Raw genomic sequence first — 27,009 nt, 5'->3', positions numbered from 1 at the left:
ACCTTTCAATCCAGCCAAACGCTCCTCAAAGTACGTAGTAGCGGCTGAATCCGCCCTATTCACCCGCATAGTCTCCATCGTCTCAGTAATCTGCCTGCAAAGAACATTGAGACTATTGCCCAGAGAGTTCAGCTCTATGACAGCGTCCCTCCTCTCTTCCTTCTGCGACTGGCTGTCGCTATTGTCACTGCCACCAACAGAAAGGGTGCCCACTGCCAGATCGGGGCTTGCTGTCCGTCTGTCATGGGCAGAGGTACGGCTTCCCCCATCCCCTGCATGTACTGTACGTCCCTCCACTTGAGCTATAATATCCCTGTGCGGGTCATATCCCCCAAAAGTCAAAGTCTTTTTGCCCCTTGGCGCAGCCACCGGAGAGTAGCTTCTGTAGATGTCGTCACCTCCATGTAAACTGTCTCTGTGGCTGTGGCCAGCCTCATCCTGCAGGTCAGTGAGGTCACCCAAATCGAGGATCAGATGCGCCTCTTTCATCAGAATTTCACTCAACCGTGTTTCTATAGAACGCATATACTGTCTCTGTGTCCTCAATTTACTGGTCAAGTCCTCTTTCAGGCAACGTACCCGTTCCAGCTCTTTCTTAACAGAGCATCGAGTGTCGCTGTCCTCTGGCCGTTGCTTTGATGTCCTCATGTCTCCGCTGTCATGAACTTTCACCTCAGCCTTTGCTGAGAGCACATTGCTGTGGTCCACAATGTCAATGCACTGTCGCTTCTTGTCCGGTACTGACTCACTGACATTGGGGCCTTCCTTACAGAACATATCTAATACTGATAATTCAGTCTTGCGTTTGAGTTTCCGCTCATTCGTTTTCTGATCTGCTCTGTATCCATGCACAAGAACCCTTATGGCATTGATGACTTCTGCATCAAAAGTACCCTCCAGAGGCCATGGTCTGTCAATGTCCGGCCAACGCTCGTTAAATTTCTTTGAAATCTTCAAAATATCCTTGCATGAAACTGAATTTTTCTCTTGGACAATGTCCACTGGGATTATCCCTGTGTCCATCATATCTACTAAATAGTAAATAATCTAGACACTAGACACTAAACTTTCACACAGTCACACTGTGACACACTCATGCTGTGTCTCCTCTCACTCAGTCACAGACATGCATGCTCATTTGCATACTGTCCCCACAGAATGAGTAGAAACTCACTTCAAGGAAAACATTCAATACTGTCTCTCTCACACCATCCACACAGGAAAGTGTAAAATAAATAAATTAGAAAACTACTGACAGTGACAATCTGCAACTTAAAATAAAAAGAAACATATAAATGCCTCTATTTTATTTTTAGACTAGCAAGTCAAGTCACTGACTGAGGGAAGAGATTGACCCCCCCCTGCATGCACTCCACACAGGCGTCAAATGCACTCAATCACTCCCTCATTTATCTACAGTATGCAACTGTTTTGTCCCAGAATCAAATTATCCATGCAGGCTATATTGTTTTTGACTAAAATAAAAACCTGTAGGCTTAACAATCCAAATTAACCTATACCTAATTTTACAAAGGAGAATTTTACAATGAGAAATGTATTCTCATTTACCTCCTAAATTTAGCTTGGACCCCAAATTAAAGCCAATTTCATTTTAGACCTGAATTAAACCCCCAATTTAATATCAATATTACTCCCTCCTCTGAAACATGTTCCACATGTTATACCTAAAAGAAAAAATAATACAATAGGCCAGCCCAAATAATAATACCCAAGCCTAAAGCATAAATCCTCCCCCGCTCTAGCACACCTTGTCGCACAGACAAAAAAGGTCTCCCCTGCGTGTGAATGTGTGAGTCTCCCAGAAGAGAAACACACAGACGCACCCTGTCCCTCTATACCATATAGCAAGAGCGAATAAATGAATTAAATGCCAAATCACTCCCAAAAACGTGTAAGTCACTGGACCGCACAATCAAAATAGCAACAAAACACTTAATCAACAATTATTTGGCATTCAACCATAACTCACAAAGATGCTCTATACCAGCACAGACTCATAGACAGACTTAGGCTCAAACAAACAAATGAATGTAGCACATACACACACAACCATACCATGCATAGGCTACACTACCATTTAACTCCTAAACTCTGTCCACTCCCTAACAGAAGCAGACTCCAATAACCTAATCACTAACCTAACCAATAACTTGCCTAACACAGCGTCCAGATGTACACTATGGTCCTAACACGTACGCTTAACACAAGAATGATAAGCCTATTCCATCACTCCAACTTCACTTCAGTCCTCGGGTTCCATCCAAACTCACGTCAAAGGCAAGAAAAAAAAATCCACAGATACGCAGGTCCGTTTTGCGTGGCGTAGACAATCTTCACCAACATTTCTCCAACATCGGGGCGCCATTTATGATGTGTCTTTCTTACAGGGCTCCGTGGATTAATTTACCTAATTCCTTTGTTGGAGTTGCTGTTGAAATGAATAGGAGGTCCAAGCAGGCATATTTCCTTCTTTCCATTTATTGATCAGCAATCAGTTACAGGTTACAAGCATTCGTTCCATGGTTACAGCATATTGAGGCCTTCGTCCCAGGCAGAGCCCCTAGGTTCCCCTTGTCTCTCTCTGCTGTCCCTCACTCACAGTTCTAACTGATTCTCCGTTCCATCTTATACATCGCCAATCTGTGTGTGTGTGTGTGTGTGTGTGTGTGTGTGTGTGTGTGTGTGTGTGTGTGTGTTGACCCTTAAGGCTCTATTGCCTCTTGTCAACAAGTTACCACAGGTGGTCTTATTTTCAAAGCATTCTTCAGTGTGGTCACAACCTCACAATGTCCACTATATAGCAGGATCTCACAGCTGTTACGAACTGACTATCTTAAAGTGTCCCTAGGCTATCTTAGTGACTTGCTATTCTAAATGACCTCTTCACTTAGGCTTTTCTGCATGTGGGCCGAAGTGTTCTGTGTACAATTATGAGATATGTTGAGAGGCATAATCTATCAAAATATACATCAGTGCCTATACTTGCGTGTTGCACACAAGTAGGCCATGAATGGCAAGCAGAGCACGCAAGTACTGTCGACCGCTATGAACTTTCAAATCTCAGCCTCTCTGTAAAACATTGAAATGAACTAGAACCGGCACTCTGTCGAGTGCCTACTTGCATTGAAATTAAATACTACATACATTGAAATTAAATACTACAGTTGGGTTATAACTGGCTGTCAATGGTGACGTTATTACGATATGTTTCAATATTGGTTGGGTAACGAGTAACGTATGTATGTATACATGTATAGTAAGTTGTGAGTTGAAAGTACTATACTGTGGTCGGCTGGCTTTTTAATGTGCGTATGCTTGGTAGGTATATATACTGATGGTGACGTAATTAGGATATGTTTCAGTGTCGAGTGAATTAAAGCTAATGGCTGTATGTATACATGTATGTAATCTGAAACCCATCTTTATTACGTCACCATCAAAAGCCAGTTATAACCTGGCATTGATACCTATACCAAGCATGCATGAATTCGCACCAGCACGACCACAATACTTGCACGCTCTGCTTGCGTAAGTAACAAGCCCTCATGGTTTTTTTGTGTTATCCTCTAAGCATCATCATTCTATAATCGTGTACTTTTCGAAAACTCTTAAAGTATTCAATCAATCGAGTTATTAAGTAGAAGGCCGGACTGGCTTATTGTCGGTATCGGTGGAGAACGAGGGTGTTCTATCCCCTTTTCAATGTACCATTTCTGAGGTGGAGCGACAAAGCCACTATCAGCTCCCAGTACTTACGTTCCACAGGCCTTATTTTCCCAGGCGTGCTCTACTCATCCGCTGAGTTGGCAGTTCCTGGGATCAAACCCAGAACCATACTGTATGTACAGTAGTCCTAAGGCGGGCGCTCGACTGACTGAGCTACCCTGACACGAGATATTACAGTAATTTGCAGCAAGGAGACACAGAAAAGAAGACATTATCAACACATGGCCTATAGATAAGGCAGTCGTGCAATAATATACAGTATACACTACTGGAAGAGATCAAAGACGACCTTGAGCCAATTTCCCCACTCCATAGTAGCAAGTGGAGAATCAGATCTGTGCACTTACACTATCTGGATCATTTGACTCTACAAGAGCTGGAGTATAACAGCCCACATTGTTTTTGCACACATGTGCAATGCATACATGATTTCCCCTATATCCAACAAATAATTTCAATAGACTTTTTTAATGCAGTTTTGAGTGGTGCTAGCCACTCCTATACGCAGCTGTGTGTGTGTGTGTGTGTGTGTGTGTGTGTGTGTGTGTGTGTGTGTGTGTGTGTGTGTGTGTGTGTGTGTGTGTGTGTGTGTGTGTGTGTGTGTGTGTGTGTGTGTGTGTGTGTGTGTGTGTGTGTGTGTGTGTGTGTGTGTGTGTGTGTGTGTCTGTCTCTGTGTATGTCTAAGCACAGAAATGGTGTTCCTTTTCACCACCAAGTGTCACTGTTGCGCAGTCTAACACACACACACACACACACACTCTCACACACACTCTCACACGCACACACGCACGTGCGTACACACACAGTACAGCACCACTCAGTTCAGACGGGTCTGATTTTTCTTTTTTTACAGAAATTCAAACATTCAATAATCAATGGATGTTTGCAAGGTATCTGTTTCTCATCTAACGCAATGTATCAAGATCCTTGCTCTGGCCAGTGCCATATCTTTGCAGGAGTTCCTAATGCATTTACTGTAAGTTATGAGCAAAACTCAATGTCATCCACATTACATTTCTCTCAGTTGTAGAGAGACGCCTCAGAAATGAGGATGCTCCACGCTAGATTCAAAGTCCCTAGACTCTGTGGTGGGGCTTTGGCCCTGACCTGCAGCACCTGATTCCACCATCACTGAATGTATCTTTTCTTTTCATCCTGAACTGGTGAACTGAAGAAGAACATCACCTTTGCACCTCTGCTTCACATGCACATACAGTAGCTGGCAAGTAGAAGGTGGCCCCATTCATTGATTGCATATAATGCATAATTAGTTGCTGCCTTAATAAATCAGACCTTAATTTGATCCAGATTGTGAGCTAATTGCATACAGAAATATGTCCCACAATAACAAAAAAACGGGAAAGTGTACAAAAACAAAACGATGATCCAAAGGAGCCGTGGGGGTGAACGTGGTTTTGTGAGATAAAGTTTTTTTCTCAACTGATTCTTGTAGCTTGGGGTCACCTCTTAAGAATTCAAGAGGGTGCCCAGTGATATCCCTTTGGCACTTTTAGTTATTAATGCCCAAAACACAAAAAATCCACCAAGGTTTTATGGTATTTCATGCAAGATAGTCCTACTTCTAGGGGCGGCTGTGGCTCAGGAGGTAGAGCAGGTTGTCCAATGATCCATGGGTCAGCGGTTTGAATCCCGGATCCTCCTGTCTACATGTCGAAGTGTCCTTGGGCAATAAGACACTGAACCCCAAATTGCTCCCGATGTGCTGGTTGGTACCTTGCATGGCTTCCGCCGCAATCGGTGTATGAATGGGTGAATGTACTTGTACTGCACAATCTATGTAAAGTGCCTTGGATAAAGGCGCTATATAAATGCACCATTTACTTGGTCTGAATCCATTGAATTAGCTTTCTACAGTGTTCATGAATGTGGAAAATGCACAGTGTATTTAATTTATAAGTGATTCGGTGGATGTTTGGTGCACGTTGCTCAAGATAGATGGCCTGAAAAGGTTAATATGCAACCACCTGAAAATAAATATGCTACAGTTTCATTAATACAGATTGTAGAATGCGGGTTTGATACATTTCACTTGATTATTGTGCATATAATCTCAAACAATATATTTCATGGGATTTTGGGGTTGTCGGGCATGGATGGAGGGGTTAATATGCATTACTTAATAATGCATTAATCATAAATGAAATGCATTGTGCATCTCCACATCCATAAACACTGTAGAAAGGCTAATTTGATGCATTTAGACCAAGTATCTTGCATGAAATACTATAAAACTCTATTTTGGGGGGATTTTTTTGAAATGCACCCTCTTGAATTGTTAAGAGCTACAAGCTACAAGAATCCACGTTCAGCCATGAATCTGCCTTCCGCCCCCGGACTATGATGAATACAATGGAAAGCAAGCAGTAAACAATCAAGGCAAGCGAAACAACAAAATCACGAAAACATCTGTTATGTAAATGACACTTAAAAAGCAGTGTAGCCGAAGCAGAAACTGACTTCCCAAACCTAATCTCATCAGGTACAAATGCAATGTTAAGTGTTTGGAGGGGTGGCAGATGCACTTGACACAGCTTTTTATAGTACCGTAGTTTAAGAAGCTAAAAGATAGTATCAAATTGGTAAGCTGTTTTATTGATCAAAAAAGTTCACATACTGTAGGAGGACTCTTTAAAAATCCTCCTTATTAAATCAAACCTTGCATTAGCCTTATGGGATACTAGTGTAAATGTGATTGCTGGCAGTTTTTAATGTCACCGTAATGTGTGCGCCTATCATTTGTACGTTGTTGCCTCCCAGTTGATCTTCAACTGTACTATTTGTGTACCATTTGTGATGTACAGTAAGAAACCCCTGCACACCCCCCACCTGGCCCATCTGCAGCCTCATGCGTCATGCTCAGTCCTTTGGCTTGATTTAAAAGGCCGGGCTAGCATGTTGAATTATGGGCCTCATGGGCTCTGTGTGTCGTACGGCGCGCCTACCTTTCTCTTGCTCTTAAATTGTCAGCCCTAAGATGCTGATGTTGAAGGAAAAGTTTAAAAGATTAACAGTGACAGTGTGTCGTGGGTTCGAGTCCCAATCCCGACGAACTTTGCAATGTGGCTTCCCCCCATCTATCTCCCCGTTTACTGTCTTTGTCTATCAATAAAGGCAAAAGGCCCCAAAGTACACCTGTACTTGGTACACTCTATTTAAGAATAGACAATCTGCAAGCTCAAAACGTGACGCGGCGTGATTCACGCAAAGTGTTGTGAGCTTGTAGATCAGCTGGTTTTTTTTTTTGGCAGGAGTTCACCTCAGGATAGGCATGCTGGGGTTCGAGTGGTTAATCACTATTAACCCCTGGTGGCACAGTCTGTATAGTGCTGTCGCGTCACAGCTAGAAGGTCCTGGGTTAGATTCCTGCTGGGGCCGCCGTGGGCGCTAGGGCCGTGTTCTCTCCTCCACGTCATCAGTGCCCATACCCTGGGTGGAGTTGACAAAGAGCCTGTTCTCTCCTCCATGTCATCAGTGCCCATACCCTGGGTGGAGTTGACAAAGGGCCTTTCTGTGTGGAGTTTGCATGTTCTCAACATGTCTCCTATAGGTCAGGTACCCTCACAAAAACATGCAGTAATCCTGGCCTCTAAACTGCCTCCCCCTGGCCAGCCGGGGCGCCTGATGGAGGGGAAAGGAACTGGTTGGAATAACGTGTTCCTTCCACGCGCTACGTCCAACCAGGGAAACTCCCCCCTGTCAGGTGAAAAGACGCAGCTTGGACTCCTCATGCGTTGAAGGAAGCGTGCGGTCCGTCCGTTGCTCTCCCCAGGTTAGCAGAGGGAGTGTAGAGCTCAGGATTCCATTAGATAATTGACTCTGGGTAAAATAATGGGTTACAAAATCGTGGGATAAAAAATAATAAAATAACCCCCTGTGTATGACCGCAGTTGACCCATTTCGACCTGTTACACTTAATACGTTGTTCAACCTTTCAAGCTCAGAATGCTTCCGTGTCATTTTAGTAACTTTTTTGTCTTTTTTTTCCCGTAAATGAACGAATCGTAAATGATCATACTACCGTGTCACACAAAAGCATCAAAAGTAGCAGATCTGCAATCTCGAAAGACTGTCCAAAGTGGCGCTTTTTGAGCTCCCAGATCTGCTACTTATTTTGCTACTTTTGAATTTGAGTCGTGACCGTAACGTATGAGGTTTCCACCCGACATAGACAATATATGACAACATTATTTGTTTTGGTATTCTTGTTATTTTTTCCATTTACATTTCTGAGTAGGATTTAGAAGGATTTTAGAATCGGCCTCATGTCTAGGTTACTGTGGCTGTCTCATTGTCCAATTATGATCCTTTTTCCATTCCGCTATGCAAGCATGCAATTTGAAATTGTATATTTAATGAAAAAATGATTGAATCTGCATTTCTCAAAAACATTGTTTATTTTTTTCCCTTTCCAAACTAATGTTTTTTATTCCAAATGTAATTCAATAATACTATCAATGCTACATTGTAATAATGGCAATAAATACCCCCCCCCCCCCCCCCATATAATGTCAAGTAGGCATAGAAACAGTAAATTGACTATGCAATACACTATAGAAAATATGTACATCATAGGAAGAGTCTCTTCAGAATGTCTCGCAGTATAAAAATTGCTATTATTGTCTGATGTTGAGAAAGCATGTCCATGCAGCCCTGTTGACCTGTTTATCAAAACTGAAGAGCTTGACCAGAAATGACCCTTGGATTTTCTTGCGGCAGGCTTGACATTGGCAGGATGCACTCACTCAAGGTCGTCCTGAATCAATCAGCTTTTTACAGCTTTCTCTGTTTATCCAAACTTAAGCCAATCTTAGAAAAATCTTAGACGTTTATCTACCAAACGGGCAAATAAGGTGCACAGTTATGTGGCTGAGTTGCCAACGCCAACCTGGGAGTGGGAGTACCTGTAAGCCTGGTTTATATGTGGGTGCTTGCCGGTGTAGCAGATCTACAAGTTCACGACATTCGTTGTGATAGGAATGTGGATATATGTGGTGTCACTGCGTTTCAGTGGAATGTGGATATATGTGGTGTCACTGCGTTTCAGTGGAATGTGGATATACGTGGTGTCACTGCGTTTCAGTGGAATGTGGATATATGTGGTGTCACTGCGTTTCAGTGGAATGTGGATATATGTGGTGTCACTGCGTTTCAGTGGAATGTGGATATATGTGGTGTCACTGCGTTTCAGTGGAATGCGGATATATGTGGTGTCACTGCGTTTCAGTGGAATGTGGATATATGTGGTGTCACTGCGTTTCAGTGGAATGTGGATATATGTGGTGTCACTGCGTTTCAGTGGAATGTGGATATAATGTGGTCTCACTGCATTTCAGTGGAATGTGGATATATGTGGTGTCACTGCGTTTCAGTGGAATGTAGATATATGTGGTCTCACTGCGTTTCAGTGGAATGTGGATATATGTGGTGTCACTGCGTTTCAGTGGAATGTAGATATATGTGGTGTCACTGCGTTTCAGTGGAATGTGGATATATGTGGTGTCACTGCGTTTCAGTGGAATTTGGATATATGTGGTGTCACTGCGTTTCAGTGGAATGTGGATATAATGTGGTGTCACTGCGTTTCAGTGGAATGTGGATATAATGTGGTGTCACTGCGTTTCAGTGGAATGTGGATATATGTGGTGTCACTGCGTTTCAGTGGAATGTGGATATATGTGGTGTCACTGCATTTCAGTGGAATGTGGATATAATGTGGTCTCACTGCGTTTCAGTGGAATGTGGATATAATGTGGTCTCACTGCATTTCAGTGGAATGTGGATATAATGTGGTCTCACTGCGTTTCAGTGGAATGTGGATATATGTGGTGTCACTGCATTTCAGTGGAATGTGGATATATGTGGTGTCACTGCGTTTCAGTGGAATGTGGATATAATGTGGTCTCACTGCATTTCAGTGGAATGTGGATATATGTGGTCTCACTGCATTTCAGTGGAATGTGGATATATGTGGTCTCACTGCGTTTCAGTGGAATGTGGATATAATGTGGTCTCACTGCATTTCAGTGGAATGTGGATATATGTGGTGTCACTGCGTTTCAGTGGAATGTGGATATAATGTGGTCTCACTGCATTTCAGTGGAATGTGGATATATGTGGTCTCACTGCATTTCAGTGGAATGTGGATATATGTGGTCTCATTGCGTTTCAGTGGAATGTGGATATAATGTGGTCTCACTGCATTTCAGTGGAATGTGGATATATGTGGTCTCACTGCGTTTCAGTGGAATGTGGATATAATGTGGTGTCACTGCGTTTCAGTGGAATGTGGATATATGTGATGTCACTGCGTTTCAGTGGAATGTGGATTATGTGGTGTCACTGCGTTTCAGTGGAATGTGGATATATGTGGTGTCACTGTGTTTCAGTGGAATGTGGATATATGTGGTGTCACTGCATTTCAGTGGAATGTGGATATAATGTGATGTCACTGCGTTTCAGTGGAATGTGGATATATGTGGTGTCACTGCGTTTCAGTGGAATGTGGATATATGTGGTGTCACTGCGTTTCAGTGGAATGTGGATATATGTGGTGTCACTGCATTTCAGTGGAATGTGGATATAATGTGATGTCACTGCGTTTCAGTGGAATGTGGATATAATGTGATGTCACTGCATTTCAGTGGAATGTAGATATATGTGGTGTCACTGCATTTCAGTTGAATGTGGATATATGTGATGTCACTGCGTTTCAGTGGAATGTAGATACTGTATATGGGACACAAGCTAAGGCTTGATCACCCTTTAGCTGGCCACCTTTGATGAGGGTGTATAGTGTTGGAAGGCCGAAACACCCGCTGATTCAAAGGCACACTACTGAGGATGTGTCCCAAAATTGACATCATACCCTAGTTGAAATACACCTCCTGATGCCACTCTTAACATCAAGGCAATCTCATGTGAGCCCACACCATCTATTGGCACAATGGACAGTCTTAACATCACGTCCCGTGTTTTATGATTCTGATTCTGTGATGTCACTGCGTTTCAGTGCAGAAACGAAGTGGGTTGAACCACCCGAGGATGATATATACTTTATTATTAGACTGGACATTTTGGTTTTATATTACGGTTCCACATACACAGTATTCATCTAAGTAGTATTAATTAATAGTATCGAAAGTAACAAACAAAGCTATATTTTCTCAAATTTCTCTTCCTTTTTACAGCCGATTTATAATGCTATTTGTGCCATCCATTCCATTGTATGAATGTATTGCTTCAAAGACTAACTAACTAACAATTGTGCTCAACATACTATAACAATTAGCATAAGTATACATGCACAGTAATTACTTGTTTACAAATGCATCCATCAATTATACCATTAAATCTCATAATTTGCTCTTGTATTTTATAAAACAAAGATTACCCTTTTTTGTGTGCCTAGGCCTTGTTGCTATGGTATCAAAACGATTCAAAAGGGGTATTTTTTATTTTATATGCTAGTATTATATTGAATATGAAACTTCTGGTTAGGTAAAAGTGTCAATACCACAATGTAGAAATACTTAAAGTTCCAAATTAAAAGTTATGCAGAGTTTCACATTTCACAGGTGCAATATGTCTAAATCTTTTGATTTTTCTTTTGGAAATAACCTAAAATATATATATCTAAATTGTACTTGAAAACTCAATAATTTATCAACAGACCCAACGGACTAGAAGGCGGCAAATACAATACATTATTTGCTTTGTCTTTTGCAGAGAAATTCAATGTGGTCTCTCTAGGATAACAGATGGTCCTTCATTATGTATTTGTATGAAACGATTATTTAATTATGGATAACAATAGGAGCTTTAAAGCAGTCACTGCCAGTCAGATGGTGAACCAAATGCAAATGTTTGATTTCTACTACAGGCTTATTATGGTGATTTCTACGGTACTACAGGCTTATTATGGTGAGGTGTGATTGATTTCTACTGTACTACAGGCTTATTATGGTGAGGTGTGATTGATTTCTACGGTATTACAGGCGTATTATGGTGAGGTGTGATTTCTACGGTACTACAGGCTTATTATGGTGAGGTGTGATTGGCGTTCTACGGTACTTACAGGCTTATTATGGTGATTTCTACGGTACTACAGGCTTATTATGGTGAGGTGTGATTGATTTCTACGGTACTACAGGCGTATTATGGTGAGGTGTGATTTCTACGGTAGTACAGGCTTATTATGGTGAGGTGTGATTGACGTTGCTGATGTGTCTTGAATGGCATAGCAGTAATAATAATAATAATAATGTTTATAGTCCCAAAGGAAATTCATATCCTTTTGCTATATTTAATATGATGTATATAGGTCTTAAAATGGGTATATGTGGGGAACTCCCATATAGCATGTGGTAGGCCATTACAACCTGAGACTGGGAGGTCGGGGTTCAATCCCCGGCCGGGTCATACCAAAGACTGTAAAAATGGCACCCAATGTCTCCCTGTTTGACACTTGACATCAAGGGTTGGATTGGGGTGTAAGTCCCTGCGACATACTAGCGTCATGTCCAGGGGGTGTACTTGTACATCAAGCTGCCTCACGCTACAGAAACAGGAGATAGGCTCCTGCCCTATGGGCCTCATGGCTCGGCAAGGCTACTTACTTACCCCACACACAGTTCTCTTTGCACTCTACTTATGTGACTTTTTACAATCATAACTTGTCGTCTGTTGACTTGGGTTGCATTACTTTCTCTGCGCTAACTCTTGTTGCTAATGATTCACACTTGTAAGCCGCTCTGGATTAGGCCTGTCACGATTAGAAATTTAGCTTGGCGATTAATTGTCACACGAATAATTGCGATTAACGATGTAATTGTGTTTTTGGCATTGACCATTAATTGGAACATACGGATAAAAAAAGTAATTTCAGTTTGGGCTCCGTAAACAAAACATGCAATAAGCAGATTTGACACATGATTTAGCTAATCTAATAACTGTATATATATGAATAGTGGGAATAGCTTGCCGCTTGTAGATCGGCCATTTCCACTATTTTTTGAAAATCCAACTTGGAACATGTCATGATTATGACAATTATGCAAAGATAATTGCGACTATCTTAAATATAAAGGATTGTGATTGTGACAGGCCTACACTCTGGATAAAGGCATCTGCTAAAAGCCTAAATTGTTCTTGTGAGTCATTGTCAGAGATGTGTGGAAGCAGCAACATGTCTGTGGCTGACGCACTGACTCCCCTTCCTCCCTCTCCGCTCCCAGCGCTGGCTATCAGTTGACGGGAGGAGGACAAAGGGGAGGCTTGTGTCGAGGTCGTGTCAGTGGCCATCTCACTCTCTCTCTTCCCTCTCTTCAGTCACATGATGCTCTTTGAATGATTTCACTCGCCATCCCCCCCCCCCCCCCCCCCCCACGCTTCAACCTGACACTTCCATATCCTCCTCCTCCTGCTCTAGGCCCCCCCGGTCCTAGTTATTACTGATCACAGTATATTTTTACAACAAGTTTAACAAGCACTTATGATTATGTGGTCACTGAGTATATAGGTTTCCTGCTGAGTCTGTTTGGGTTTGTGTGTGCGTGGTTTCTGGCGTCTCTTACCGGTGTGTGTGTGTGTGTGGGGGGGGGGGTGGGTGGCAGCTCCCCGGGATCTGGGACAGGTTTTCCTTTTTATGAGTGCGTTTGATATTCGGGACATGCTTCGGCCTTAAGAGCTCCATGATTCATTGCAGTAGGCGACATCGCCCATAGCAGAGATCCACAGCACAAGACTAATAATAGTCCAGCCTGACTTAGTATCCCATGTGACTTTCTTAATACTACCTAACGCTCAGAAACGAGTAAAAGTTGTTTTAGAGAAATATGAGTTCCCAACGTTTTCCTTCCCTGCTGGAAAATCTTCAGTAGATAAAAGTATAAGCTAGCATTTTTTGACAGGGTTGAAGGTTTATTTCATTGAAAACATTAAAATTGCGCACAGTGCCAGATTGGTACAGGAATAGGTGTTGATTGGTCTCTCTTGAAATGTCAATTTTTAATTAAAGTTCAAACTTGCCATATTGTGCCTAACGGGATGTTTCCAAATGCACTGGTTGTCTGTCTGTCTGTCTGTCTGTCTGTCTGTCTGTCTATCATCATCACCACCCCATCTTATTTATTTCAGAAAGGGAAGAATTTAGTGTGTTTTATTTAGCTACAATCTTGTATATCTTCATCTTATTCCATTAGCTTTCGTCCCTTCTACAGTAGAAATGTCTCCAGGTCTTGGATGGGGGACTGGTTCTCTTCTGTCACAGGGGGGCACTGTTAAGCTATAAATTGCACCAGTGCCGTCCATATATAAGCCAATGTCATATCCACACAAAATGGTTGCTACAAAACCCCAACACAATTACAGATTGCACACTTATGATGATTAGTATTATTAGTATTATTATTAATTTCTTCAGAGAATGATATATTCCAGGGAGGTATTAAAGGAACTATAATGGGTTTTTTTTTATGTAGGTCCCTTTATCTTATTTTTTTTGTTACCATGTGTTACACGATGGGTTCTCAGAGTGCAGTCCGGGGACCCCCAGAGGTCCTTGAGGAGTTAACACTGAGAGCAAAATGGCCTCGTTCCATTCTGTACCCTCTCAGAGTTGTGTTCCATTTAATTAGTACACAGAGTTGTTTTAACATTGAGGATTTTACTGTGTATAGATCCGTGTCCCGGGGGTAACTATAACAATCATATCAAACCGGGGGCTCCTTGAAATTATAATGTTCGACAAACACTGTGTTGCACAGTTTCAAGAGTTTGTTGTTAGTGAGTGAGGGGGAGGATGGATGGAGAGTGACACAGAACTGCCTAAAATGTTTTTGAGTGTAATGGCTGTTGCTCGCTCCGTGTCTTTCAGGCATACGGTATGTCTGTGCTGCCTCTGAACCTGATAAAAGGCACGCGGAGCGTGGTGTACGAACGCCTGGAGAACAGCGAAGACACGGAGGACGTGGAGCACCAGATTGAAAAACTGAAAGCAAAGGTTGGTCTCTCACTGTTCACCGCCTGAACGGAAATATAAAGTTTCCTTTCACAGAGACTGTATGAAATAATTTAACAAGGTTCAAGGGCGACAGGAAATAGCTGGGAAAATAAGTGGAGATGGAGAGAGAAAATAATGAAATAGCTAGCAAAGAGTTTAAACATGCTCAGTAAGCTCAGTTACTTGTGTGTTTTAACCTGTGGTTCTCTGTATTTAATACAAAGCACCGTTTTATACTTGGGCTATTCAAAAATAGCCCATCTACAACAAGGTCACAATGTGTCGCGAATCACGCAGTGCGACCTATTGTGAGCTTGTAGATCTGCTATATCTTTGAGAAATTTGAATTTCTACAATTACTACTAAGTAGTGACGGCAGGGTGGAAGTTGTTAAACAATTTGAAATATTCTCCCATGCACTCCCAGCTGACCTGCTCTCATCCGTCCCCTCTACTGCGATGCTCAGCACTTTCCCCTCCCGCAGCACCAGCTGGAATGCACTGAAAACTCACTTAGACATTATTTGGCGCTGACAACTTTGCCAGATAACGTTTTTTTTGGGAGTCACCATAAATTGATGTAAAACTTTGTGTGCAGTTGTACAGAAAACTAAAACAGAGTTGAATTCAGCCCATACAAGCATGTTGTTTACTGTAACCTGGTTTAACCACTCCCCATTGAAAGATCAATAACTTATGAATATAATAGTTTAGATTAATACTTTGGTAAATAAGGTTGTAATTTTCAATTTGGCTTTGTTGTCTTGGCAGTTTGTGTATTAATAACTGAGCAGTGGTCAAAACTATTAAATCTCATCAGCTATTTAACCACTTAGGGTTGTCCCGATCCGATCACATGATCGGAAATCGGGGGCCGATCACGTCATTTGAAAATGATCGGGATTGGGTGTTTTCGGGAGAAACATCACACGACTCCAGAGACAATATGTACCCATTTGCGAATTTTGGACATACTGTACCGTAATCTGTAGCAAAAAAAAGGGACTTGAATCAATATTATATCCATATCATGATAGACTGGATATTGTCTGTTATTGTGTATGTTGTATTATTGTGATATGGCATAAAGTGTTCTTTAACCCATTCTGAACGGGAACCCATTATGGTGTCCGCAACATGTTATGCTTTAGCTATTGAAAAATAGCAGATCTACAAGCTCATAGCGCGCCACCGAGTGGCGCGCTACGAGCTTGTAGGTCTGCTATTTTTGAAAAATCGAAGAACGACTGACATTTTTAGAATCTGATCTCAGGTCAGAATGGGTTAATCAGACCAGTGTGTGTCCAGTGGAAACCTCGTATGAATCTGATCTCAGGTCAGAATGGGATAAAAACATAAATATCGGATCGGGAAAAATCGGTATCGATGATAACAAGTTGAGTAGTATAATTCCCCCTCCCAGTTCCTCGTGATCCCTGATCATCCACTACTACGTTTAACCCATTTTCGGCGGGAACCCCTTTTGGTGTTAGCACTATGTTATGCTTTAGCTATTGAAAAATAGCAGATCTACAAGCTCATAGCGCGCCACCGAGTGGCGCGCTACGAGCTTGTAGGTCTGCTATTTTCTTTTTAATCGTAAAAATGCGGCACAAATCTTTGAATATATATTCTTTCAGAGAGAAAGTTTTTTCTTATTTCGACGTCGGGCCTAAATGGGTTTAATCACTGAACTCAACTACAGGATTTATTTAGTGTGTGTTTGCATGATGTTACACAACTCTTGCCTAACCTAACGCAGACTTCGCTGTATAACTGCTGTGTGTTGTTTTTGTTAATTAACGGCAGTGTATAGACGGCCGCCCGCTGTCCTCCAGGGACCGCCACAGCCTGCAGGAGCTGGAGGGCAGACTGCAGGTCCTGCAGCGCAGGGGGAGACACCTGGAGATTGCAGAGAGGAACTGCTGTACCAAAGTAGGCCGTGCCCTCAGACCTTTTAAGGTGAGTGCACCATATGGTCTCGTAATGCACCGAGGAGGAAACAGTGGCTTCCTTTTGCTGCAAAGTTCATTTTCGTGCCCTTTTTTTTCTCCTTACTTTCACGTTACTGCTCACCATTTTCTAAAGCATATCATTTTTTACTTGATTGTTGGGGAAGCCATTTGGTTTCAGTTCATTTGACTGTGGTATGAAAATGAACAACATGCAGAGGCCTGGACATTTATTGGGACAGATAATCCACCATGTAAAATATAACATTTTGGGGGTCAAAGTTAAGATATAAAGTTTCTGTCTTAAGTCTTAACCACATGATCCCTAGTGTGTCCATTAAGCTCGTCAGTCGGCTATTGTCTGCGAACAGAAACCAGAAAGTACCCTAGTATAAAGCCCATATGTGGCTTAAGTGGTTAAAAAGTGGAATGATTTGAACAGTAACTGCAAATATTCCCTAGATTGATTTTTACGAGCTAAATACAAATGTCCGTGACTTATTAGCCGCTCAATTGCGTTTGGCTAACATTGATTCAGTTATTCAGGTCAGTTTGATAACTTTGGACAAAATGTAAACAAACGCCAAGTCTAAAAATAAAGTCATTAACGGGAAAATGGCCTTTGTTTATGTGAGAGTCCACGACATTGACACGGGTAGCGTCCTTTAAAGGATGCCTCGGGTGTTTTTCTTTCTTTCATTCTTGTTCCATGCAGAGAGAATACAATTAAAACAAAGCTAAATGTTTGTTGTGTTTGTATAACTATTAACATAGCAAAGTGGGATCTATTTGTTGCGTCACGGTGTCACAGAAGTAGAGCGAGGGAAAAGTAAACTGTGTGGTGTACCATGTTGTTGGCCATGTGTAATGCTGACATCCATGGCAATCAAGATCCTTTAGGCAGACATGGCAGGAACCAACTATTTCACAATATGACAATTGGGAGGCAATATAACGACTAGTTCGGTGCAGATCTCCTGGTTGTCTACGCAGGGCTGTGTCCGTTGTGGCGCTGCAGCCATCATGGGTGTATACAAGACTGTAAGTGAAATATCTTTTGGCTGTGCATTGATTAGAGGCCCCGATGTGTGATTAAAATCTGGGACATATCAGACACGTTCATGATTTGTGCACATTTGTTGCAAAATGGTAACCTACCATTTGGCTACGCCAGATTGCGGCACTATTGAGTTCACAAGTTCCCTCCTCCTGCCTGAGACACTGACACTCTGACACTGAGACACTGACAGACAAGACAAAACAACCCCAGCCGATCAGGCCTGGCGAAAAATACAAAACAAACACCTCCCCATGCCTGTAACTTGACAAAATTGTCAAAAAACGAAGCTACAGTCAGTATAACTAACTCATATCTCGGACATGGCAGCCTGGCTCATTAGCATGCGGAAATTCGTTTAATTAGCACGATAAAATACCATAGCAGAGCAATAATACACTAATGCAATGTTAACCCATTCTGACCGGGCACCCATTTTGGTGTTGGCATCATGTTATGCTTTACCTATTGAAAAATAGCAGATCTACAAGCTCATATCGCGCCACCGAGTGGCGCGATACGAGCTTGTAGGTCTGCTATTTTTGAAAAATTCGAAGAACGACTGACATTTTTTAGAATCTGATCTCAGGTCAGAATGGGTTCATCAGACCAGTGTGTGTCCAGTGGAAACCTCGTATGAATCTGATCTCAGGTCAGAATGGGTTAAATAATATAGCTCTGCCTTCTCATCATTTTGGTACCCTCCAATGTGCCCCTTCCTGCAGTTATTTGAATAGCGGTGTCAGTCATGCTACATTGTTGCTCCTCTCATGCTGCATTCACACTGAGCAGTGACAAAGCGAGCGATGAGTCATTTTCAATTGAAGCCAATGAGATGAAGACAAACAGATGCCCAGCATTTGTCACTATACTGTATACTGTAACACAAATACATATCAACTTTCTTCAGTGCTCCAATGATGCAGTGAACCATCGATCAATTATTTTGTTTCACCATTTGCATTTTCACCTCACTTCCCTTCCCTTCCCTTCTCTCTCTCTCTCTCTCTCTCTCTCTCTCTCTCTCTCTCTCTCTCTCTCTCTCTCCACAATTCATTTAGTTTTAGCTTTTTATCCAGTTTCCTCCCATTGATATACCAATTGATTCCTCCCCTAACACACATTTATGTGTGCTGTCACTGCTGTCATATCCTATAGAGCGTCGCAGTCCCGCCCACTTTCATGACGACGCCAGGCCCAGGAAATTAATCCCAATGCATTTTTCCTCATAGACATTTCAAAACGTATTTATTTATTTAAAGACCTTTTAAGCGTCGTACGAAGCCAACTCTTGTCGTGACAAATCATGACAACACACACAATATTTTGGACCTTTGTTTGGCCTGAAAAATTGTGTTTGTTGTCATGATTTGTCACGACAAGAGTTGGCTTTGTCCGCGGCGTAAACGTCTTTAAATAAATACTTTCTGAAAAGTCTATGAGGAAAATGAACAGGGATTTATTTTCCGGGTCTCTCGAGGGGGGGCGGGACTGCGACGCTCACTGTTGGCTCACCTGCCAGTGAGGAGCCCCCACCGGGAGGACGCAGAGCCTCCGTACTACTCCTCCCGCCCCAACACTCCCTGCTGACATGATTTTTCATCATGTATTTATTCAACAAAATCAGCATATGTTATTTTATACAAACAAACTATAAGCGTTTGTCAAAGGCGCCCGGGCGCCCATTGTATAGCTCTGCTTATTATGCGTGGGTAAGTGTCGGGGGGGCAGACACACTTGAATAAAAAATAGTGTTAGTGTAGAGTAGACTGTAGAGAAGTTGTCGTCGACATATTCATGTGGAATAGTTACTGTGAAAATATTCCAGTGAAGAATGATATCAAAAAATAAACTTTTGGTTGAATTGAAAAAGTTACACGGTATGACTTTATACCGCGCAGAGCTTTTAACCCATTTTGTGGCGGGAACCCCTTTTGGTGTTGGCGTTATGTTATGCTTTAGCTATTTAAAAATAGCAGATCTACAAGCTCGTAGCGCGCCACCGAGTGGCGTGCTATGAGCTTGTAGATCTGCTATTTTATTAAGTCGTGAAAATGTGGTGCAAATCTTTGAATATATATTTCAGAGCGAAACATTTAAACTAAAATATTGGCTTCTGGGGGGGTCCCTGGAACTACACATTTTGAGATGGGGGTCCGTGGCTCAATAGAGATAATTCTGGGGGTCCTTGACATGAAAAAGGTTGAGAACCTCTGACATAGAAACATAGTTTTTTCAGAAAACTGTCATGATGTAGAAGACATTTTTTAGAATCTGATCTCAGGTCAAAATGGGTAAACAACACCATGATGTGGTTCTCCTCTGCATCATTCTGCAGACAATGGCTTGTAGAATAATTAAGCAATAAGAACCCCATACTTCCATGGATTCAGCACAGCGTGCTGGAGAACCCTATGACTGAATTGTTGCCGCTGCGACAGCGACGGCTGAGTGGAGATGATATGTGGGTGGCTGGTTTTGGCAGATTGGCAGTTGAATACAATCTTGTGGCTAATAAAAAACGCTTTTGTAGTTGGAAGAAGTCATCTCAAGATAAAATTATAATGTGGGCAACATTTCCATCATTCCATATCTAGTCATATTTAATTGATTAGCTAGGAGATCCCTGGCGCAATAATTACCAGCCAATTATGTATTTCCTTGCACCAACTTTTCTTTCGGCAGTTTTCCGTCAATAATATTTATAACGGTGTTGAAATGTTTAATTTTTACATTGATGCCTCCCACGCCTACTCGTCTCAACTGTCATTTCATAAACATATAATTGCCCATGTTGTGTACAAGCGGACAGCCTTCCAATGAGATTTCATCAACTAATATAAGCAGCAACAAAGGCATTGATTGGATGTCTCCAGACCGTCTCCAAGCGTCTCGTGATGCCGGGTTACAGGAGCTGTAGATAAAAGCTTTAAAAGTATGGATAATTTTATCAAAGAATTTTCAACCACGCTGCATATGTTTAGTTTTGTCACTAGAATAATGAGAAGCTGTAATACAGTCAATCCCAAACCAAGTTTGAAGCAGCACATTGATATTCTACCAGCAATGTAACTAACTACTAATTTATTTATTCTACAAATGCACCCTGTGCAAAATGCATAAGAAAGGTATTAGCCTAATCCACATCCCAATATCTTGAATCAAATGATGCATGACTTCCAAAGCTTTATTATTTATTTTTGTGATAATCCTTTCTTTGCGCTTACAGTAAAATTCTAATCTTGGACCGCTCTACATTTACTTTTCAGTTCTACTTTAAGTTTCCACAACTGCATATATATATATATATATCTACAGCAGTCCCAGAGGAGCCTCCCTCGCCTACTTGAGTCTCAAGTCTCTCAGGGAGGGTCTTGCGTCTCTCAGGGGGAGAATGTCTGGGTCCACAGGGGAGAACCGAAGCAGTCACCACACCTCTCAAAGGTCTCAGGGGGAGTGTGTCTGGTTCCACAGGGGAGAACCGGAGCAGTCACCACACCTCACAAAGGCCTCTTTGATGGCCTTTTTTTTCTCTTTACTTCTTTTCTAGATGGGCAGACCGATGACACCTGGATCTCGTGCATACATTTTGAAAATCATTTGTCTGTATTTCCACTTCATCCTGTCATAATCCAGGGCAACACTCAGAACTACACTGTAAAAAGTAATTCTCAGAGATTACAAATGGGACCAAACAGGGTCCATTTGTACACTGAGAGCCAATTTTACTCTGGTGGACTGAGATGTCTGGATTCACGCGTATTTCAGCTACCGTGTGTTTGATGTTCTGTGGTGTCTTTATTTGAGTTGTTGCGATGGTTTCTGAGACACATTGTATGCTCAGTTTGTGACAGAAATGGTTCCATATGTCGTCACACTCTAGTGTTCCTTAGGCAGACGATCGGATATCTGCATTGCATATAGTGGGATAATATCGGGATTGGTTTTCAAAGCAATGGCCGTAGGTTTTTCAGCAGAGGCTTTCAATACTGTTCTGGCCCATATATTGACTTTTCTTGTCACCAGACGTATCGTCGGGCAGACATCTCTGATCGAAGGCTACCCGAGGCCACACACTGACCACTATAAAGGGAACCTTTCCGTTATCAAGGACTGCTGGTATACAGCGTATCCCTGCATCATATAAAGTCTAGAATCTCTATAGATAGTTGAGCTTCCGTTCTGCAGCAGTATAAGTGAGATGTCATTATGTGATTTTGTTGGAGCTTTGTAGGAATGCAATATAAAAGTCTGACCACCTACAGTACCAAGGCCGGATTTAAATGGCAGTCGTTAATGTGCCATTAAGCCGTTTCACAGCTAGTGCCGAGTTGTAGTGACGGCAGAAATGTGCGTTAAATTGCTTTCCTTTTTTTCCTTTTGACTCTGTAACTAACTAAACAGAATTCTTAAAAGTTGAGAAGGAGCGCCCACGCAGTGTTCATGTGGAAGAATATCTGATTGGCATTTTTAAACTGCCCTGTAATTAATTCGTTTTCCCTGTCAAAAGAAAATGGTGAAAAGCTCCCATAATAATCCATACTCGTATAAAGTAGGTATGCGTCATGCTGTAGTTGCATCATATACAGTAGCGATTGGGTGGCGGTGCGGTGCAAGGGTAAAGTACTTGTCCTGTAAACGCAATTAGCCTGTGTTCACTCCACGGGAGGGAGGGAGGCCGGGAGGGGAGGGTGGATCTGTGCTGCTAGCCAGCACGTACTCCTACGTGCGTGCCCGGGCGACGGCAGTCAGCCCACGGAGTTGGATAGGATGGAGGGTGGCGCCATGTCATCCCGGTGGGTGAGCCATGACTGTTGAACCATGGTGGCAACACGGAAATGCATGGGGGGATGGGGGGGGGGGGGGGGATCTCATTGACATACGTAGCGACTAAATTGAGATAAAGAAGCAGGCTAAAAATAATTGGCTACTCTTTAACCCATTTAAGCCTGACGTCGAAATAAAAAAAAAAAAATCTTCAACATTTCTGAAGAACCTTGTTTCTGTATCAGTGGTGCTCAATATTTCATGTCAAGGACCCCAAAAATTATATGTAATATGCCTCCGCCCCCCATCTGAAAATATGTTGTTCCAGGGACCTCCCCAGAAGCAAAGATTTCAGTTAACATGTTCACTCTGTAATAATATATATTCAAAGATTAGAGGCACATTTTCACTGTTTTTCAACAGCTAAAGCCTGACATAATGCTTAAAACACCAAATAGGGGTTCCCGTTCAGAATGGGTTAAAAATAACTATTCATCATGGATCATATAGTGTGTTCATAAGGACAGCGTGTTCCGACATCGTTTTCCGATCGGTTCATGTGTCGAGGCCCCCACCGCCACTCATTTTTCTGCCGGTTTACGGCACTGCAGGGACCTCTAATGACATGTAAAACCGCTACCTCGAACAGTGTGCCTTTATCCACGGGGAGGCCCGCTAATGACGGTTACCCGGACTGCAATTTACACAGTAATGAGACGGGAGATTTATTTACTGTATACTCAGACACCAGCGAGGAGTGATAAGCTGAACAACGGGGGAACGGCAGCAGCGGTGACTCTCTTATTGCCCCGGCTGCTGGCTTTCATGTCAGCCCACAGCAAGCTAGCCGCGGATCAGTCACTGCAAACCAACATGTCACCGTTAGCTCATTTGGCTGTGTTTCCAGTGGCATACAGCAGTGGTTATATCATGAGTAAGACATTATATTAAGAGTATTTCTTCTTTAAACGGTGTCAGTGAGTTTTTCTTTGTGACACTGATGAATTGGAATAAGAAGTATACTACAATAGTTCCATTTATTCAAGCTGGAACACGATTGTCGATCGATTGATCATTAAAAGAAATGTGCTCTGAAAGTGCACATGCATGGCTCACCCATCTGACCACTGTACACGGCAGACATTCGACTGCCGTGTGAGTATATGGCTGGGTGCATTTTTTTTTATTCTTTTTTTTTTAGATTTCCAAGTGGGCCCTGAGGCAGTGGCAGTGGGTTGGGAACCAGTGGCATAGCATACCGTCTTTGGTTGTTGGTTTGCCAAGGCAGCTCTACTTTTGTGCAGAGCAAAAAATAGGTTTCAGTCAGTCAAAAAAATAAAATAAGAGTGGAGTCAGTCTCTTCTCATGGTGTTCTGGTGTGGGTGGAGGTGAGAGAAGGACATGTATTTGCACTGCTCTGCCTGTTCTTTTTCCCTGTAGGTTACTAGGTTTAAAGAGACCATTCAGACAGACCAAAAGTCCAGGTGAAATGGCATTTCAAGAGTGTCTAACTTCCATGTTTTTTTTGTTGAGTGTAACACAATAGGCAGGTGGGCCATACATAACGCTGGGAGGAATTCTATTTTTATTGTATTTTATATTAGATTTTTTTACATACTTCATTAACCGTTGGTCCTCGGCCCACTTCTTTTTATCCCTCTACACGATATCTCTTTGCCTAAAATAGTAATAGATGGACTATTTTCGCAGATATCCCCCTGTTATTTATTATAAATCTTGTCATACATTTCATGACATGCCAAGAATCGTGACGCTAGGGTTCATGTGGTAAATGTTCATGAGCCAATGAGCTGTTGCAGCATTTGCCAACCCCCCCCCGCCCCCCCCCCCTACACACACACACACACACACACACACACACACACACACACACACACACACACACACACACACACACACCCCCTACCTCCCTCTGTTTGCTTCCTGCCTGCTTCAGGGCCTGGTCTGGGCTGTGCCACTGTTCCCCCTGCCACCTTGGGCGCGCGGTGCCAGTCAGAGCCCAAGCCAAGCCATATGGTCCTGCCTTGACGAAATATGACATGACCCAAAGGTTTACATTTACAGGCCCAGTCCACGCAGTCCTTAGCAGCATGTTGTAGTGTGTATATGTATACATTTATGCATAAATATCACTGCTTTTGATTTTGTTTTTCAGATAATATTGGGCATTTTCTGCATCCTGGTGGCACTTCTGTTCAATGTGGCTCTTTTCATTTCAAAGTAAGTTGCCCTTTCCAAGTAAAGTGTTGTGTGTGCTTCTCCAAAGCAACAGTTAACGTCATGTACTATGATCTATGCTATAATTAAAGCCTTAATTAAAGTAATTATAGTATCACACTTCATATAGTGTGATATTATTACTTTAATTAAGGCGCTGTCAGTGTGTCATGTGCAATACTATATATCGTGATATAGCAAAGATATTGTCTTTTCCTGGTTTTAATCACCTAAATCTTATTTTTATACAAAAACAAAATGATCAATGAAGATGGTCAAAAATAGCAATTGTGGTAGAACTACAAGCTCTCAACGCAGTAGGAGTTTGTAGATCTGCCGTTTTTAGAACATTTTTTGAAAAGTTTAAAAGACATTCTTAGATTGTGTTGTTGTTGTTGTTGTTGTGTTTCAGTTTGGATAAGGCCCTCCATTCCGCTGGCATCAGCTCTGGCTTCATCATATTTGGCACCAACCTCACCAATCCACTGAATGAACTCCTGTTGACTCTGCAACCTGTGAGTTTACCTGGACATCTGTCCTGGAATTACAAAACATTTCCTTTTGTATTGTAATGGCAAAAAGGAGTCCTATTACTAGAATGAAGAATAATATAAAAGCTGAATTCTATTTGGGGAAGAAAACAATACTTTTAGCCCTCATCTTTTACCCCATATCTCATCACAGCAGTATTTATTATTATTTTATTTTTTTAAAGCTTAATCGTGCAAATGTTTCAGCATATTTTGCAAATTCCCGCATAGTACAGATACTCTTTATTTGCTGAAGTATGGTACTCAAGTAATTTTATTTATACTGTCCACCACTGTTTTATTTATTTTTACAGCAGGTTCTCTAGACTGAGAAATGTGAGTGACGGCGTTCCCCACTTGGTATTGCTCTGCTGGATAGCAGAATTGATTAAAACACGTCTGAACCAAGAACACCGGCGTCGCTAAGAGTCAGTTGAATAACGTCTGCCATGTTAATGACAGCATACGAGAGACAGCGAGAGAGAGAGATTATGACAGCATAATGAGACCACATCTGAAATAAATTACACGGTAAACTGCAGGGAAAAAGAGAGGCAGACAGAAAGACAAAGCATATTACAGGTCATTGTGCCCCCTTGTAACCACCCTGGAAGTCCCTCTTGACAGTGAACCGTCCACCTTTTCTCTCTGACAACCATCCGTTGTTTTTTTTGGCTGCAGCTTGCCCGGAATTAGAGTCTGTAAAAAAATATGGTAATTTGAAATTCCAAATGTGTAGAAAACCGTATACCAGGGGTGCCCAAAAGTTAGATCGTGATCTACCAGTAGATCACAAAGGCTGTTCAGGTAGACCACATGACATGCCCCTAAAAATGTACAATTTAATATTACAAAAAAAGGCATCTGCCGTACTTGAATTAAGGTGACTTGATTGACATTAAAAGGGCCTGTCAGCTCAAACCCACAATGCAATACAAGAGTGTTCCACACAAACGTCAGTAGCATTACAACGGTTTGTGTTTCTTATTATGTAATGCCAGCACCGCAATTCAAAAGCCCCCTCAGATAAACTTTTAAACGGTTTTCAGCAATGGGATAACACTTTTTGGGCTGGGTAGATCTTGTTGAGCTGGTCATTTTGAAAGTAGCTCTCAAGTCAAAAAGGTGTGGGCACCCCTGCCTTATACCATATAAACTCCACATATCGGAGCAGTGTGTGGGGGTATCCGCTCAAAAACACATGAGCTGGTTTGATCCCTTTTGACAGGCGCGGGGCGCTCATGACGAGTAGGCTCATCTTGAGGCGTTTGATATCGCTATATAACATTGCCTCGCTGTGTTTCATGTTTTTTTAACCACTCCGGTTGCCGTGCCCCGTTGCTAGGGTCCCGCCCGCACTGTTTGTGTTGACCCAACGACATTGGCTTCTGTTTCAGTCGCGGCCTTCGCAGGCGTTTTTCTCTGAAACTAATGCGCTGTCTCTGGTGTTGAACAGATCGGCGATGTTCGGAGGTCTTTTCTGATTATCCGGTGAGCGCGATGGGAACATTGGGGTTGGACATAATTTTAGCTCACTAGCATTGATGCTATGCTTTAGCACCCAAGATGGAAGAAATGAAATGGCCAGAAATCACCGGCACCCAAGCGCCATACCACTCTCGTCCAGCAGGCGGCACTCATTGTGTTAATGTGCACAACATGGTTATTCATTACAGCCAGTGGTTCTCAAACTTCTTCG

General features: G+C 42.2%; 1 protein-coding gene across 2 annotated transcripts in view; it reads left to right on the top strand.

Annotated features, from left to right (window-relative positions):
• Positions 1-27,009, top strand: part of lmbrd1 (LMBR1 domain containing 1) — a 122,327-nt gene that overhangs the window by 66,204 nt on the left and 29,114 nt on the right. For both annotated transcript variants that reach the window (XR_013965329.1, XM_080782808.1), the window contains exons 8-11: positions 14,642-14,767; positions 16,576-16,728; positions 24,719-24,783; positions 25,193-25,295. Coding sequence is in view for 1 of the 2 variants with exons in the window: in XM_080782808.1 (XP_080638934.1) it covers positions 14,642-14,767; positions 16,576-16,728; positions 24,719-24,783; positions 25,193-25,295 (447 nt within the window). In the remaining variant the exon portion in view is untranslated. The remainder of the gene's footprint in view (positions 1-14,641; positions 14,768-16,575; positions 16,729-24,718; positions 24,784-25,192; positions 25,296-27,009) is intronic.

Source organism: Protomyctophum bolini (assembly GCF_963924005.1).
Source record: "Protomyctophum bolini genome assembly, chromosome: 14".
Classification (NCBI taxonomy): Eukaryota; Metazoa; Chordata; class Actinopteri; order Myctophiformes; family Myctophidae; genus Protomyctophum; species Protomyctophum bolini.
This window is presented reverse-complemented; position numbering and strand designations above follow the sequence as displayed.